This window comes from Felis catus, chromosome E3 (genome assembly GCF_018350175.1).
Source record: "Felis catus isolate Fca126 chromosome E3, F.catus_Fca126_mat1.0, whole genome shotgun sequence".
NCBI classification, from domain to species: Eukaryota; Metazoa; Chordata; class Mammalia; order Carnivora; family Felidae; genus Felis; species Felis catus.
Window position 1 is genome coordinate 36,322,482 of NC_058383.1, and position 15,969 is coordinate 36,338,450.

A 15,969-nucleotide genomic window follows, 5' to 3' on the forward strand; every position below is an offset into this window, starting at 1 on the left:
TGTTACTTAATGCATTATAAAGAAAACAATTTTGCTAGATCATATTATTTTAGTAAACGCATTTCAATACAAATGGTCTCCTTAGTCATCTTAAGTATTTTATATTATGTATTTTAAGACTTTATTCTGCAAAGAAGCCCATAGTTCTCCCCAGATGCCAAAAGGTAACAGGTCCCTGGTCAAGGGTCTTGAGGACCCTCAATCTCATACACACACAGAGGCTGGTTCAGGAGTCCAGGGACGTGTTTACCAGGGTGCCTTCTGACATGTGTCCTTCTGAGCCCTCTGGTCCTCTGCCTATAAACAGAAGCTAACCACATTCTTCCCAAATGCTCCATAAAATTACTCCAAGAGTCAAATATGACAAGCAATGTGAATCCACAGGCTGGAAGTAACAGGTTCTGCACAAACTTGAGCCAGCAATCACCTCATGCCTTAGAAACTTGACAAACCCTTACCCTGAGTCCTCATTGGTGTACTAAGGGCTGCTCCTGGTTGCTCCTCCTAGAATGCCACACAGGGAAAGCTACCAAAAACTTGGGGAGACAGAGACCATCAGATGCTCTGGTGTTGAGTTGAATCCTAGCCTGACCCTTACTGACTGTGTGACTATAAATGAGTAAGTTTCACCCCCACCCCCACCAATCCTCCCCTTCCTCTTCTTTATGATGTAAAGAAGGACAGGGAGTTGAAAGAAAGTACAAAACAGGTACCTGGCAGGTAGCCACAGTATAGGGCTTGGTAAAACACAATGGTTGGGATGACACTCAACATGATTACCGTCATCATTATCACACTGGGGCAAGCATTTAATTCTTATGGAATATTCCTGTGTTCCCCACATATCCCAGAGCCCTTGCAATAAGTGCTGTGGGATGAGTTTTAGGTGGCAGACTGTGGGTGAAAGTGATGTATCTGATTTGTGTACTAAGATGATGAAAAACACAAGAGAGATTCCGTGTTCTCTTTAGCTCCCTGCCACATTGATGGCAGAGGTGTGTGTTGACACGAGGCAGCCACAGGTAGAAGCAGACTGTGCTGGTTGATCCCTCTATGGAGAGTCACCCAATGCTGACTGCACATGCAGCATGGGCGACAAGTAAATCTCTGATGGGCAAGCCACTGAGACTTCCTGCTTTACCTGTGACTTCAGCACAGCCTAGCCTCTCCTGACTAATGTTTAAGAAAACCACAGAGCAACGGACGATAACCCCTAATCATGGCAACGGTGATCTGCCATGAGACACGCCAAAAATTCAGCACCTTCCTCCGGTACAGGTGTATGCAATCCATTTGCAAGATCTGGGAAGATTCCAGTATGAGGACTGAATGCAATTCAAGGAAAGGTGCTCAGCAGTCCCTCTTTCCAGCTTTGGCTTACTATCTGAAAACCCTGCTGACCCAGAACAGCAGTGACTCATTGGAACTCAAGAAACCTTCTTGGGATACTGTGTTTGCAGTCAGCACCCATATTAGCTAAAACCACTAACATAACATTTCTATACAGCATTTTCTCTCCTTCTTCCCAAAGGTACAAGTAGCTCTTAGCACAGCACATGGGCTCTCAGTATCTACGTGGCTGCCAATCTGTAAGGAGGGGGCCTTAGGATCAGAATTCTGCCTATGCTGCTACTGAGGACAGTAAGAGGGCAAAGTAGAAAACATAATTAACACATCCCAAATCAACATGTAAAACGTGTCAGCTGTTTGAGTATTAATTAATATTTTTGCAGACTAATTACATTAGAATGACAAGGCCAGAAAGACACTAAAAGAGTTTACTAATTTTGTTCCACTCCTCTTATTTAAATGGCTGCATGGATTACCACTTTGTTCAATTTTTATTTTTTTTAATTTACCAGAAACGATCTAAACACCACACTATTTCACAGCTATCATCATTTATTCATAGCTCAATAGAGGAAGCCGGAATAGCAATAACTCTTTCCCCCCCTAATTGCCATTCTGGTCAGATAAGTGAGATATCAGCCCCAAGTCAAGCTACATTAGTGCCGAGAATCAGACACAGTCATGAAGTTTCTCCAAAGTGTGTGAGCATCATTTGTCATGAGAGGTTTGTGCTGAGCAATGCAGACTTTAACCCAAAGGGGTTTTGAAGTCTGCTTCCCCCATCTTAGCTGGGCGGTTAGTTCAGAAGACAAGTTGCCTAGAAGCAAGTACTAATTCTGTCTACTAGCCATATGGCCTTGGATGGATCCTATCAACTCTTGTGAGCCTTGGTTTTCTCACCCATTACATGAAGGTTATAGTAACACTCATCCACCCAAGTTTGTTGGAAGGAACAAACAAGGTAGTCCATGTAAAATGTTTGGCACTCTCCCTCACATACAGTGGGCACTCAACACATGTTGGCTGTTCTCACCACCACTAGCACCTACCATTATCACCGTCATGAAGAGTCCCTTCCAATGTCCCATTATCACATGCCAATCTACATGTCCAAGTGACTTTCCAATTCTCCTCTTACTCACATACATAGTCAACCCAGAGCAGTCTCTTTGCTGCTTCTCAGACTTGTTCCAGATTACTGAAATATGCCATAGAGTGTGGTACCCAGGTATAGAGTCTTCAATACCTCATTATGATCTTAGAGCTAGGGCACATGGGTGGGTGGGTGGGAAAGGAAGCCTCACCTCTTCTGGAAGTCTCTCGAGAGTCCCAGGAGACTTGATCATCCCATGTAGGTGTTCACTCTCTCCGTGATCCCTGCTCTACTTTAGAACTTTGCTAAAAACATCTGTTCACCTGTCCACATATTAAACTTGATTACAGGCTCTTTCAGGGCAGGAAAATGTCTTACTGATTTTAAGTAACCAGGGTTTAAAGGTATAGCTATAGAATAATAGATGCTCTTTAAGTTTGTTGACTTAATGCATGGACCCCAAAGAGGTCCATCTGCTAATGTATACAAAGTCTGCTCAGTTCCAGACACCCAAGTAGTTGCCTACTTGGACCTCCTCCTTCATCAATGACCCTTTGTTAATCTTTGCCCTTGCCCTTCGTTTCCACAGTCAACCAGTGGAACTCCCTACCCCCCTGGGGTGCTTCTGAACATCCCAACACTGCCCTTCAGCTGCTATTTCCAAGCCTTCTCCTATCTCCTCCACAGAAGCCCTCCCACTGTGGCTAAGTCCATTTCTCCTTCACCATTGATAAAACATGCTGAGCCCTTGGAATTATGCAACATTACAGACTATGACAGGCTGGAGCCTCCACTGTTCAGTCCAATTTAGTGGATTGCATCTGAGAGCGAGAGTGAAATGTGAGCCTGGAGCACATCTTTTGATCTTAAACAGTCAGAAGGTTGGAATGTATAATGCTATGGAAATAAATGGTGTCAAAACTGTACGAAATAATTCATGGTGTGGGAATGAGTTTTGTGATCACAGAACACTCACAAAATCTTAAAACAGAGAGTCAATGAGGTTGGTTGAGCTGCGGCTGTGAAAGCTTGCAAGAAGAGAAAATTCAGAAGAGGAGAGACTGGATTTTTCTCTCAAGAGTTGAAAAGCCCAAACTTTGCTTCCAAGAGATGAGAGGTAACTGCTAGCTTCCCCTCCTTCCCCTCCTTGTCACCTCAGCTAACAGTCATGGATGTGGTTCCTGATCCTCCTCCTGCTACCTCTGTGACTCATTTAACTAACTACCTTGAGCCTCAGTTTGCTCATCTGTAAAACAGGAAAACAGTAATTGTATTTACTTCATAGGGTTCTTGTAAGGGCTAAATTAATAATATAAGGTCTATAAAATGTGCTTTTTTTCCCCTTTGGTTACTTACTTTTCTTCATTAACTCATTGCAACATGCAAATAATGAGATCCTTCTAACTCATCCTCAAAAACTCACACCCATTTTTTTTTATGATAAAACTAATGGAAAGAGAATTTTTCAATTGCTCACCTTTCCCAGGAACCCTTAATTAATTTCCATGGAGTAAGGTGTTTTTGGAAGGCTTTGGAACTAATGCTTCCTTTTGGTTTAGAGGCTACAAACTGGTTCTAGCTGGCTCCTCTGCTATTTCCTATTGTGGCTTAGAATGAGCTCCCAATGATACTAATAAAAACAACTATGATGACTGGAATATATTAAGAGCTATTTATGCATTAGGTAATATGGTAATTGCCTTCCATACCCTATATTATGCCTTTTCACCTTCACAAAAAAAGCTATAAGGTTCATTCTTTAATTATCTTCATTCTATGGAGAAGACAAATGAAACATGCAAAGGTTAAGTAATTTCGCTGAGTTTTGCCGCTAGCAGGGACTAGAGATAAGAAATGACGGAGCCGGGGTTTGAACTCCACACTACATCCTCACAACGGTTATGTTCACCATGGAAGCAATCCCAGCATTGCAGTGAGACAGACTGATTCACACACTGGCCCTGTTGTTTAATTCTTTGGTTAAGTTTGGTCAGTCTACACCACCGCTCAGTGTTGGTTTCCTTCTCCGTACAACGTAGACAGCGACATGCATTTGAAAGACTGTTGGGAAGACAACACAGTGCTTGGCACTCGCTACGCATGTAGTGAATGACAGCCACGGTGCTCAGTACTGCTGCTGGCAGTTCCTGTTCCTCTTCCTGCTCAGATGCTTACCCATGCTGATTTGCCAGACAGAACTCCCTAATCAATCAGCCTCCCACCACCATGTTCCCTCCTTCTGCTTATCTTTCCTCTTTAACCACCAATTTTACCTCTGCTCCCCTTATTCTCAGCACATAAATTTTCCCCTACTATTCGCTGGGACAATGAAAGCTTCAGGCATAACAGCTTTCAATTTCTCTTCCTTCAAATTTATCCATACTTACTCTCCGTTTTCTGTTTCTCAATGTCACAGAGGAAAAATGTCCTTTTTTCAGTCCCATTAATACCAAAGTTCTCTGGCACAGGTGCTGAGCCCTGGTGACACAATGGGGATCCAAGCACATACCCTCAGGGATACTTTGGTCACCATCAGTGGGTAAACCCCATCTATGCTCTGATCCTATCCTCATAACCTCTGAGGCCTGTCCTCCAGAGCTATAATACACCCAAGCCTCTGCCATCTTCAAAATTCCTTCACATCAAAGAGGCTATCATTCGCTTGGCTCAGTCACTTGGCCCTTGAAAGGCTGGTATATACTGTGCTTACGTGTCTTCTCTTTCCATTTATTCCTTAAGCCACCAAATTTAACTTCTATTTCCACAACCTACAATGGGAAGGTTGTTGTTGAGAACACTGAGGATTGTATACTTGCCAAACCCAGTGCCATCAGTCCAGTGCTCACTCTCCTTGACCTTAGTGAATTATTCAGTACCCTCACCTCTTCCGTGTAACCTCTTCCTCTTTGACTTGCGTGAGGATACTTGGCCTTGGTTTCTGCGTGTTCACTATGATCACTTCCACTCTCCTTTGCTGCTCCCACACTCCCTTTAATGCTCATTCCTTGACCATGCGAACTCTTTGCCATCTGTACCTTTTCTCATGTTCTCCACTTTTCTTTACTAGATGATGACCTAATTTACTTTTCAAGGCTCCAGTCTTTATATGGGAAGCCTCCATAGATACCTCACTCCTATCTAACTTACTGACATTTGAACTCAGATTCAAAACTTCCCAAATATGGAGTACAGCTTAAGGAGAGAGTTTCACTCTTGTGAATACTCTGGTGCTCATAAAACAATGGAGACCATAGGATTTAGGATATAACCCTCCCACCCCACTTTGGAACATGTGTTCTTTGCGGGTGTGACTGCACATCAAAGTTCTACATGTGTCCAGTGCCTAGTGCTGTGCCTAGTATATAAATGCTGTCAGGTAAATATCCATCAAATTAAAACCATGCCAACAATATCTCCAACTGAGAATTTTAGGCCCTTGAGTTAAAGCCAGGTGATTGTTAAGGTTCTGTAAAATATTGTTTTAAGCTGGCTTCAAGGACAGGGAGGACTATCAAAGTGTAATTAGGTAAAATCAGACAAGGCCAAGAGTGCCCATTGGAAAGTTGCTAATCTTCAAGTGGATCTTGTTTTTGGTAGAGAGAAAGGGGCCATGAACTCTAATATGAATTAAGCCATGTAACTCAACTTCTGCCTGGCTAGGGTCTGGGTCAGCCATGGTACAAAACCTTCACAGCAAGTTTTCAAAGTTACAGGTCTCAAAGTAAATTTTGAATGAGCTTATTTATACACTGTCTTGCTTTATACAATAGATAAAAGACAGGAGTTGTGTGAGGAAATAAAATAATAAATGATGAATATTTATTTTGTGACAGGTACTATCTTAGGCAATGCATATAGATTATCAAGCTCTAAAATTCAAACCAACCTTTGGGGTGGTTTAATTTTCCCCAATTTAAGGATGAGAAACTTATTTGGCAGGCAAGTGACTTGCCCATAGGCACCTGACTTGTAAGATGTGGACTCATGATTCATACATCATCGAAGAGACTTCAACGCTCGCGTTCTTTGCACTGTAACCTTGTCCATGCAATAGCTCAGCTTTTCTTTATAAAATATTCTGGCTTCTCAGGTGACCTGAAATGGCCAGGATTGATCTTTTGCCCACAAAGAAACTCAGTCCCTTTTCAAAGTACTGGTTTCTCCCCACACGGGCCAGAGCGCATACAGGGCTCTGAAGCCCTGAGACTCAGGGTTGAGACAGGAAAAATAAATGATTCCTTGGCCTGGGATAAAGTTTCCTTCTGGAAGGAAAAAAGGATTAGTGGGAGGGAGGTTCTACCTACGTTTCCTAAAGGCCCCTGGGCTTTACCACCTGCACTGTTGGCCACTGCAATTATTTGGGATGGCAAAACTATAATATCAATCAATCTCAGTCCGGTTCCTTTGCCATGAAATAGGAGCAGGCCAATTTATCAAAATTGAGGCCCTCCACTGGGTTTATATTGCCATTAAACTATCAACAGGAAATCATTAAGGTGAGGCAAGAAACCAACTGCTAACTGAATAGAAATGATTTTTTTTCCAAACATCCTCGCTTGCAACCTCCTTTGTTTGCCTGTCAGCATAACCAACTGTGGGGCTGGGTCTCAGATCTTTGTGTTAATGTGCAGTTGGTGGTGGAGAGAACTCAGATGTAGGCATTTGCAATCCGATGGCTATGCCCAGGTTACTTGGTTCTCTCTCAGCAGGGCAAGCTGCGTGACGATAAATAGGGGGGAAATGTGTATGCATTTGTGCGATAAAACAAGCTTAATGATTCTGAAGGGGAAGGAGACCACGAGACATACAGTAGCAACTTAGGAACAAAATGGAACCATGCAGGGCCAATTAATGTGCAAATATGTGTGTGCTGAACTTGCATTCCATTCATCATGTGGACATGGAAATTGGGCCATTTATCTGTTATATTATGTATGTGACATCTTAGTTTGGTTCTTACAGGCTGCTCAGAGACAAAGGGCCATGTGCTTTGCGGCTAGCAGAGGGAATTTAAGATAAATTCTTCAGCTGTCATAAACATTGCTGGGCAGAATTTGGTCAGAAGATAAAGCTCTTTCCTCTGCAGGGTTTTAACATTTCTCAATAGTCCATGTGCCACCTTATTAAAACTGTGTGTGGTGCGGGGAGGGGTGGCATATGCCATGAAAAATTATTGGCACAAACAGCTTGCTGTCATGTTTTCAAAGTCCAGATTTAGCAAACGTTATTCACATATTCACTGTCAATCTGTAGAGAGAAAGGGAACTGGCAAAGCCATTCATTCTCACTGATTCTGTGGGTTTGTAATTCTTCTTGTCTCCCTTTAACCAATGACTCCTCCACAGGTGGGGTTTGTTCTGCTTAAATTACAACTGTTTGTACTTAGGAAAAAAGAAAGTCATTTGAGAAGGAAAAGACCTCACAGAAGCACCTTCCCAGAGCCACTATTATTTACCTAACAGAACATGCCATGAATATGGATCATGCATTAAATAACGGTGATCGCTCCCTTTGATGAATTGCCATTAGAAATTCAATTAATAAAAGGTTACCTCCCTGCAGTAGTGCAAAAAATATGATCAGGTTACAGCAATTACAATTTAGTCTTAGAAACAATCATTAGGAGAAAAAGTTTCGTGTGTTTTTTTAAAACCTGTTCCATCTGGGAAATAGAATCTGGAGCAAAAATGAAGGAAGGAAGCAAGGGATGAGTGAGTGAATTTCGGTGTTTTTTTGATCTACAGTTTTGTCTATATGTTGAGCATTCCTACACTTTTATCCCACCTTTTCCACCTGATCATCCTTTTTTTTTTCATTATCCTGTTTTATATTTTTAATGTTTGTATTTTCTTTCCTTTCCTTTCCTTTCTCCTCCTCTTCCTCCTCCTCTTAGTATACAAATTTCATACTATAAAGTGCATAATTTTAACATGGCACTCTATAAATTCTACATGTGCTGGTTACCTGTGTAACCACATCCAGGTAACAGTGATGAGTATCTCCATCATCCCAAGAACTTCTCTTGAGCCTCTGCTCAGTCAGCACCTTCAAGTGGTAACTACTATTGTTAACTTTTATCACCAGAGAGGAGTGCTGGTTTTAAATGCATGTTAATAAAATCACAGTGTAATCTGTCATTCTCATTTTTTTCACTCAACATGTTTCTGAGATTGCTGTTTCATAGATATATAAAAATTCTTTTTCATTGCTGTCTTGTACTCATTGCGTGGATATACCACAGTTTATTTATCTATTGTCCTATTAATGGACATGTGGTTTGTTTACAGTTTTTGACTATGATAAAATTCCTGTGGACATTTTTTGCTGGGCATAAGCGTTCATTTCTCTTGGGCACACAAGTAGGCATGGAATTACCAGATCATTAAAACTTCATTTTTAAATCTGAAAATGGCAGGAACAATATCTTCCCATACGCCATTTCTGTGAAATTGAAAAAGGATAACATATGTAAAGGTGTTTTTATTGTTGTTTGTTTTAAATCGCCAAATGGGACACAAATGTGAGACCCTTTAAGGGAATGCAAGACGGAAGGTCCAAGAAACAGGCAGCTGTCCGTGGTGCTGACCAGAGAGGCTGGACAGGCATTCGGGTATGATCTAGAAAGCAGGACTGGCCCTTAAGGATTGACATTGCTAACAATTACTGAACACCCACTATGCACCAGGTTTATGTAGTGTTGGGGAATTTTATGTTTGTGTCCTCCCAAAATTCATAGGTTAAAATCCTAACCTCCAGTGCAATGGTATTAGGAGGTGGGGCCTTTGTGAGTGATCAGATCAGAAGGGTGAAGCCCTTATGAATGGGATTAGTGCCCTTCTAAGAAGAGACAGAAGAGTTTGCTTCCTCTCTCTGCTCTCTGGCCACACAAAGATACAACCAGTAGGTGGCTATCTTGCAAACCAGGAAGAGCATCCTCACCAGACATCAGATCTGCCAGCACTTTGACCTTGGATTTCCCAACCTTCATAACTGTGAGAAATTAGTTCCTGCTGTTTAAACCACCCATTCTATGTGATCACGTTACAGCAGCCTGAACAAAGACACATAGCATGGCAGTTAAGAGCCAATACTTTGTACCCCACCTTGAATCCTGGCTCTATCACTCACTAGTTGAATGACTGGGAAAGCTACTGTGTTTTCTGAGACTGCATTTAATCCTCTGTAAAATAAAGATTATAATAGTGTGTACATCACAAGATTTCATAAGGATTTTATAAGATGATACGTGTAAAGCCTTACATATATTCATGCTGAATACACAAAAAGTAGATTTCTAGTTACAGCAGACTAAAAGAGTAAACACTGTCAATGCCATTTTAATGCTCTCAAAAACCTCATGTGATGTGTATTATCATTCTCATTCTGAAAACAAGGAAACTAAGTTTGGGGAGGTAAATGACTGGCTTGAGTCATTGGTCACAAGATCATGGAAAGCAGGTGATACTAGTGGCTCCTTACCGCCACCCCTTCCTTTTGTTCCCCATTCCATTACCCTCCAAATGATCTGCTTCCCAAATATCTGCCTCACTAGGCATCCAAAGTAACATTTACACCACCAATGCACATCAGTTCCTGGAAAACTTTTGCACACCAAACTATTGCATCCAAGGATGCAGATATTCACCTGGGGCTTCCACTATTTGACAATGGTCTCCCCTTACATTTTGTAGAACCATGACAGAATCTGCCTCCACACCCAAGTTACGGATCCAAAGGAGATGTTATTATCCTCATTGGGCACACCAGGAGGGTGAGTCTTAGAAGTTACAGTGATGCACAAGGCCACAAAGAACCCAGGCTCCTAAGCTGAGGTCAATGTTTCTTGTTTTACCCACACAATAACTTGGGATTAGGAGCCTGAGTGCCCTGTGGCACTGGATATATTTTGGAGATACTCATTAAATGACATCACATACAAGTCCCAATGATGGTCATCTTGCTGGTGACCTCTGACCAGTATCTTTTTTTATCACTTACCAGCACCAGCCACAGTTCCCTTGGTGCCTCAGAGGTTGAGTAGGGAGAGGAAGAGGAGAGAGGAAATGGGAGAAGAGCACAGAGACAGAAGGAGGTCTCGCTGCCAAAGCAAGGCTTATCTTAATGGAGCTGGAATCATAATGTGTACATACAGACAGACTCTGAAGTCACCAAGACAGAATCAAACAGGACACCTGACTTTGAAACCACAAACCACCTTTACAGGACTACTCAGCGCATACCTCTTCAACCCCAAACACAGCACCACGGAAACTAGCCAATTAACAACACCCCATCCAAACAACCAGGAGACTGCACAGAGCAGATCACAGCTAGGATACCTATTTCACTGCATCACAGAAGAAAACCACATCAAAATGTCCTCCAAAGAGATAGCAAAACCACATTTCCTACCTCAACTTTGCTGGCAGCCAGGCTTGTCGAAACCTGAAAGTTAAAGAAAAAAAAAGACATTAGTATTGATTCAACAAGAAGGTAATTGGATTAATTGTCTTTTTAAAGGAACTGGCATCAATAATTTGTTATGACCCAAGGGGACAATGAGTGCGACACACACACACACACACACACACACACAAAGGGACTTTTTCTTCTACCAAGCACAGCAACAAGATTTGTTTTTCCAGTCCTGTGTATAAGGTGAAGAAGATAATTAATATTTTCAACACATTATAACCATCTTGCCAGAAAAAAAAGGGGGAGGGCTGTGTGCAATGCCCGTGCACTGATAATGATTAAATGAACACTAAAAAGGCAAAGGCATTGAAGACATTTTTGAGGGTTTTTTTTTTTTTTTTTTTTTGCTTAAAGTTTCACATCGGTGCTATGGGAAAGTAAAACTACAAACTACAGCAACTATAGTTTTCTGTTTTCAAAATGCCTCAAAATATTGTAAAATAAAGCATTGTGCCAACTTCACATTTATTGTCTGACTCATTTAATCTCCAGGACAACTTTTATTATTCCCATTTCATAGATGATAACATGAGATTTTTAAAAAGTTAATTTTTCCAAGCCCAGAATGTTATTAAGTAGGGGAAATTAAATTAAAACCCAAGATAACATCATATGGACTTTCAGGGTCCTACCCACAGCCCATTCTCTACCAAAGGATTTGATTCCGACACCACCCACCATTGTTCATATAAGCGTATAAGGGTCTCCTCTCCAGGGGCACACAGGATTTTTTTTTCTGCTTTCTATCTTGAAACTTTCTATCTCATATCCAAGGTTGACTTGACCAAACTCAGCCATATTTTCCTACCAGACAGCTATGGTACGAATTATGTCACTCTAAAACTCATGAAGCTCTAACCCCCCTATGTGATGATAGTTGGGGATGGGGCCTTTGGGTGGTAATTCAATTTAGATGAGGTCATGAGGGTTGGGTCCTCTTGATGGCGTTAGTATCTTTATCAGAAGAGACACCAAGAGATGGGTTCCCTTTCCTTCCTTTCTCTTTCCACCTGTATGTACTAAGGAAAGGCTATATGAGGACAGAAAAAGGAGGAGGCCATTTGTAACCCAAGGAGACAGCCTTCACCAGACACCAACTCTGCTGGTACCTTGACCTTGGACTTCCAGTCTCCAGAACTGTGAGAAATAAATTTTTCTGTTGTTCAATCCACCCAGGCTATGGTATTTTGTTATGGCAGCCCACACTAAGATACTGATCAATACTAGCTCACAGTTGTGACTCCAACAAAATGCTTAGGAACCTACGTCTTCCTAAATTAGCTGACCAGTCCCTGAAGCTCATACTGGCCCAGCTCCCAGCAGCACCTCTCCCACGCTCACCTCAAGGTATCAAGTCTAGCCCTCATCTAAACATTAGGCCCAGAAGTAGCTCAGACAGAGCTACTTGCTGCCCAGTGGGCAGCTTCACGCATCATTAGCCTCCTAAATGGGAGGCCAGCCTTCAAATGACCTCAGCCAAGAGAGTCCATTAGCCACGGCCTGAAGCTTGCCAAACCACGAATCCAGGGGCCAGGCCTGGAGAAACGCTCCAAGGTGTAATCAATGTCAGAGCTCAGAGCCTCTCTGCTCCTGGCCTCTGCTCTGGAGCCCTTTCAGAACTGGGGCTGGGAGAAGAGCTGATTCCCAAGCAATTGGCCACAGATGCTCTGGATGCTACACAATCTCGTGTGTGTGTGTGTGTGTGTGTGTGTGTGTGTGTGTGTGTGTGTGTGTGTATGTGCGTGTGCATGTGTGTGTGTGCGTGTGTGTGTGTGTACACCTGCAGAGACATGCATTTCCCTGCTAAAAACCAGTGGGAATATGAAAGGGGAGCATGATATTTAGCAGCTACAGGTCTTAAGCAGTATGTCTCTCTCCATGCTTCACGGAGCACTTGGACCACACAGTTCTCAGCTGACCTGGATTTTCTCCACTTTATAATTTTAGTGTGTGTCTCCTAACCTGTGTGTCTCCTGATTTTGTGCAAATCCAATTCTTACATCTACCTTAGGTAAATATATAGAGGGAGGCATCGATATGGCTATTGATTGCAGCATTGTTCAAGATAACAATACATTTCTAAAAATTTTTAAACATCCACAAATGAAAGAATGACTAAAACACTGAGTTTGAATACTCAAATGCCTGCAGGGGTCAGGGAAGTAATCAAAATGTATAAAGTGGGCTGCCTGTAAGATAATAGGGAATGGTGGGGCCTGTGTGGAAATCAGAGATTGCCTACTCTACCTGAATCCATTGGATTTAATTTAAAACAGGGTAGCTATGGTTCTGGCCAAACAAAGCACATATGTACTCTGGATGTAGCTGTTGGGGACTCCAAATTTATGATCCTCTAAGCCAAACCAATTATGGTACATCCATATTGTAAAATATTACACACAGTTAGAATATTATGTTTCTTGTAGTGTTCTGACATGAAAAACTGGACAGCACATGCTATTGATGAAAAAGAAAAGATGGGGAACAGGACACAAAATTGTACCAATCTCTAAAAAAAACCCTCAAGTCTACATGCATTATACATTCCTCATCTCCTCCCTGCCTCCCTGCACATAGATATATGTCTGAAAAATGTCTAGGAGGAATACTCATTAAGCTAACAAAGGTCTACCTCTGAGGAAGAAACTGGAACTTGACTGATAATTGATGGGTTGAAAAAAGTTGTGGGGAACTTTCTTTTTCCAAATTGTTTGAAATTTTTTCAGTGAGAATGTACCCAGATATTACTTGTCAAAATAAACATAAATTTAAGATAGGATAAAAAATTGGGGTGCCTGGGTGGCTCAGTCAGTTAAGCCTCTGACTTTAGCTCAGGTCATGATCTCACGGTTCCTGAGTTTGAGCCCCACATCGGGTTCTGGGCTGACAGCTCAAAGCCCAGAGTCTGCTTCAGATTCTGTGTCTCCCTCTCTCTCTCTCTGCCCCTTCCCCACTCGCACTCACTCCCTCTCTCTCAAAAATAAACAAACATTAAACAAATTAAAAAAATAAAATAGGATAAAAAAAGATTTATGGTGCCTCAATATTAATAAGACTTTAGAAATATGCTGAGTTTCTAGTTCTCACTGAAGAGTGAACTAAACCCAACTCTCTCCACCATTCATATGACAAAGTAGGAACTGGGTCATATGGTCATTGATAGGGAGTGGTGTGGCTTTTGGCCAAATGAAGACAAATAGTACTTAGGATTTATAATTCCACCTATCAGGTAAGTAGAGAAGAAGCAAATGGTGAAAGTTACTGGAACCCTCTAGATACTACACTGAGGGGAGGTTGATTTTATAGTCCTAATTATGTTAGATTCACTTCTAACACACATAGCTCAGGGCTTATCCAGGAATGTGGCACCCACAGACCTAGGGGCCCGTCTGTGATCTCCTGGGGTATGTCAGGCACCTAGAATGGACTGCAGAAGCCAGCTGGATGAATGAGGCTCATCTGTAGGGGCTGTAAGTGCCAGGTGAAGGCTTTTGGCTTTTATCTTGTCAGCAGCAGCCATCAGAGGGTTTCCAGCGGGGCCTGATATGATTAGAGCCATGTTTGAGGTGAGCCATTCAGTGCACCCTAACAAGGCACAGAAGGCTTGCCGGAAACTCCCGGCAGGACACTCCTTAAAGCTTTGTTCCAGCCATTTCCCATCCTTTAATCATTTCCTTCCTCTTCTTCCATTTCTCTGTAAGTGTTTGAAATTGCAAAGGCTGATGTTAAGGGTTTCCTCCTTGCTTGTGCTAGGAACCTGACATACATGATTACCTCGAGATCCTCACCTCAACTCTAGCAGCAGGCTCTCCTGCTACATTTTCAGACAGGGAAGCTGAGGTTGGAATGCTAAGCTCCCTTCCACACTATAGAGTGTCAGAGGCAGGTTTTGAACACAGATCAGACTTCAAAACTGTCTTCAAAACCCATATACGGATTATGCCCACACAATGTAGATAATGGATTCCCTCCGAGGTCTTCCCACAGATGAGTAGATAGCAGGACTAAGTTAATTGATTGAGGGAAGATCACTGTTCAGGCATACCCACTTAGTCTCCTAAGCACCTGAGTCTGAGATACCCAAATACCATCTGGGATTCTGTTGTTCCAAACTATTTTTTTGATAGCATGGGATAGAAACAACTCTAAATAGCTTAAGGACACAAAATAATTTATTAGCTGATTCAACGCATAGAGCTCACTTTAAATGGATCTAGAAAAGGACCAAATAAGTCAAATTACTTTTCTGGTATAGCAGTGAACTGAACCCAGGTCTCTAGGATTCTCTATACCTTCATGGGAGCACAATGAATTTTTTGGGGAAATTATGGGTGCAGGCCTCGTATATTTGCTAGGGACACGGAAGCTGCAGCAACAGATAGAACCAAATGTGTAATGGTTCAACACAATGGGTATTCGTTTCTTGCCCACGTAATAGTCCCAGGTGGAAGAACATGACAGGCCAGCTGTCCTCCACATGATCATCCAGGGATTCAGGCTGAAAGAGGCTCTGCATCTTTAATATGTGGCTTCCATGGTCACTATGGTCATCTTCATACTAGCCATCCAGGAGGAGGAAAACATATGGAGGAACAAAATGGTGGTCTTTAGGAACCAGACCCAGAAATGTCAGGCATTGCAGCCCACATTCTACTGGCTAGAGCTCAGTCAAGTGGCCATATACAATGGCAAGGGGGTGTGGACATGTCGTCATTCTGTATGTCAAAGAGGACAATATGGACAGCAGAGCCAGCAGGCCTGGCCACACCTCTTCACTGCATGGTTCCCTGATAGAAAATCCACTTCTGGGGGCGCCTGGGTGGCGCAGTCGGTTAAGCGTCCGACTTCAGCCAGGTCAAGATCTCGCGGTCCGTGAGTTCGAGGCCCGCGTCAGGCTCTGGGCTGATGGCTCAGAGCCTGGAGCCTGTTTCCGATTCTGTGTCTCCCTCTCTCTCTGCCCCTCCCCCGTTCATGCTCTGTCTCTCTCTGTCCCCAAAATAAATAAACGTTGAAAAAAAAAAAAAAGAAAATCCACTTCTGTCCAATCTCTT

General features: G+C 42.4%; 1 protein-coding gene across 3 annotated transcripts in view; it reads right to left on the reverse strand.

Moving 5' to 3' along the window:
* Window positions 1-15,969, reverse strand: part of RBFOX1 (RNA binding fox-1 homolog 1) — a 2,060,838-nt gene that overhangs the window by 1,560,892 nt on the left and 483,977 nt on the right. For all 3 annotated transcript variants that reach the window (XM_045047971.1, XM_023246513.2, XM_023246510.2), the window contains one exon: window positions 10,856-10,888. In XM_045047971.1, the coding sequence (XP_044903906.1) occupies window positions 10,856-10,888 (33 nt within the window). The remainder of the gene's footprint in view (window positions 1-10,855; window positions 10,889-15,969) is intronic.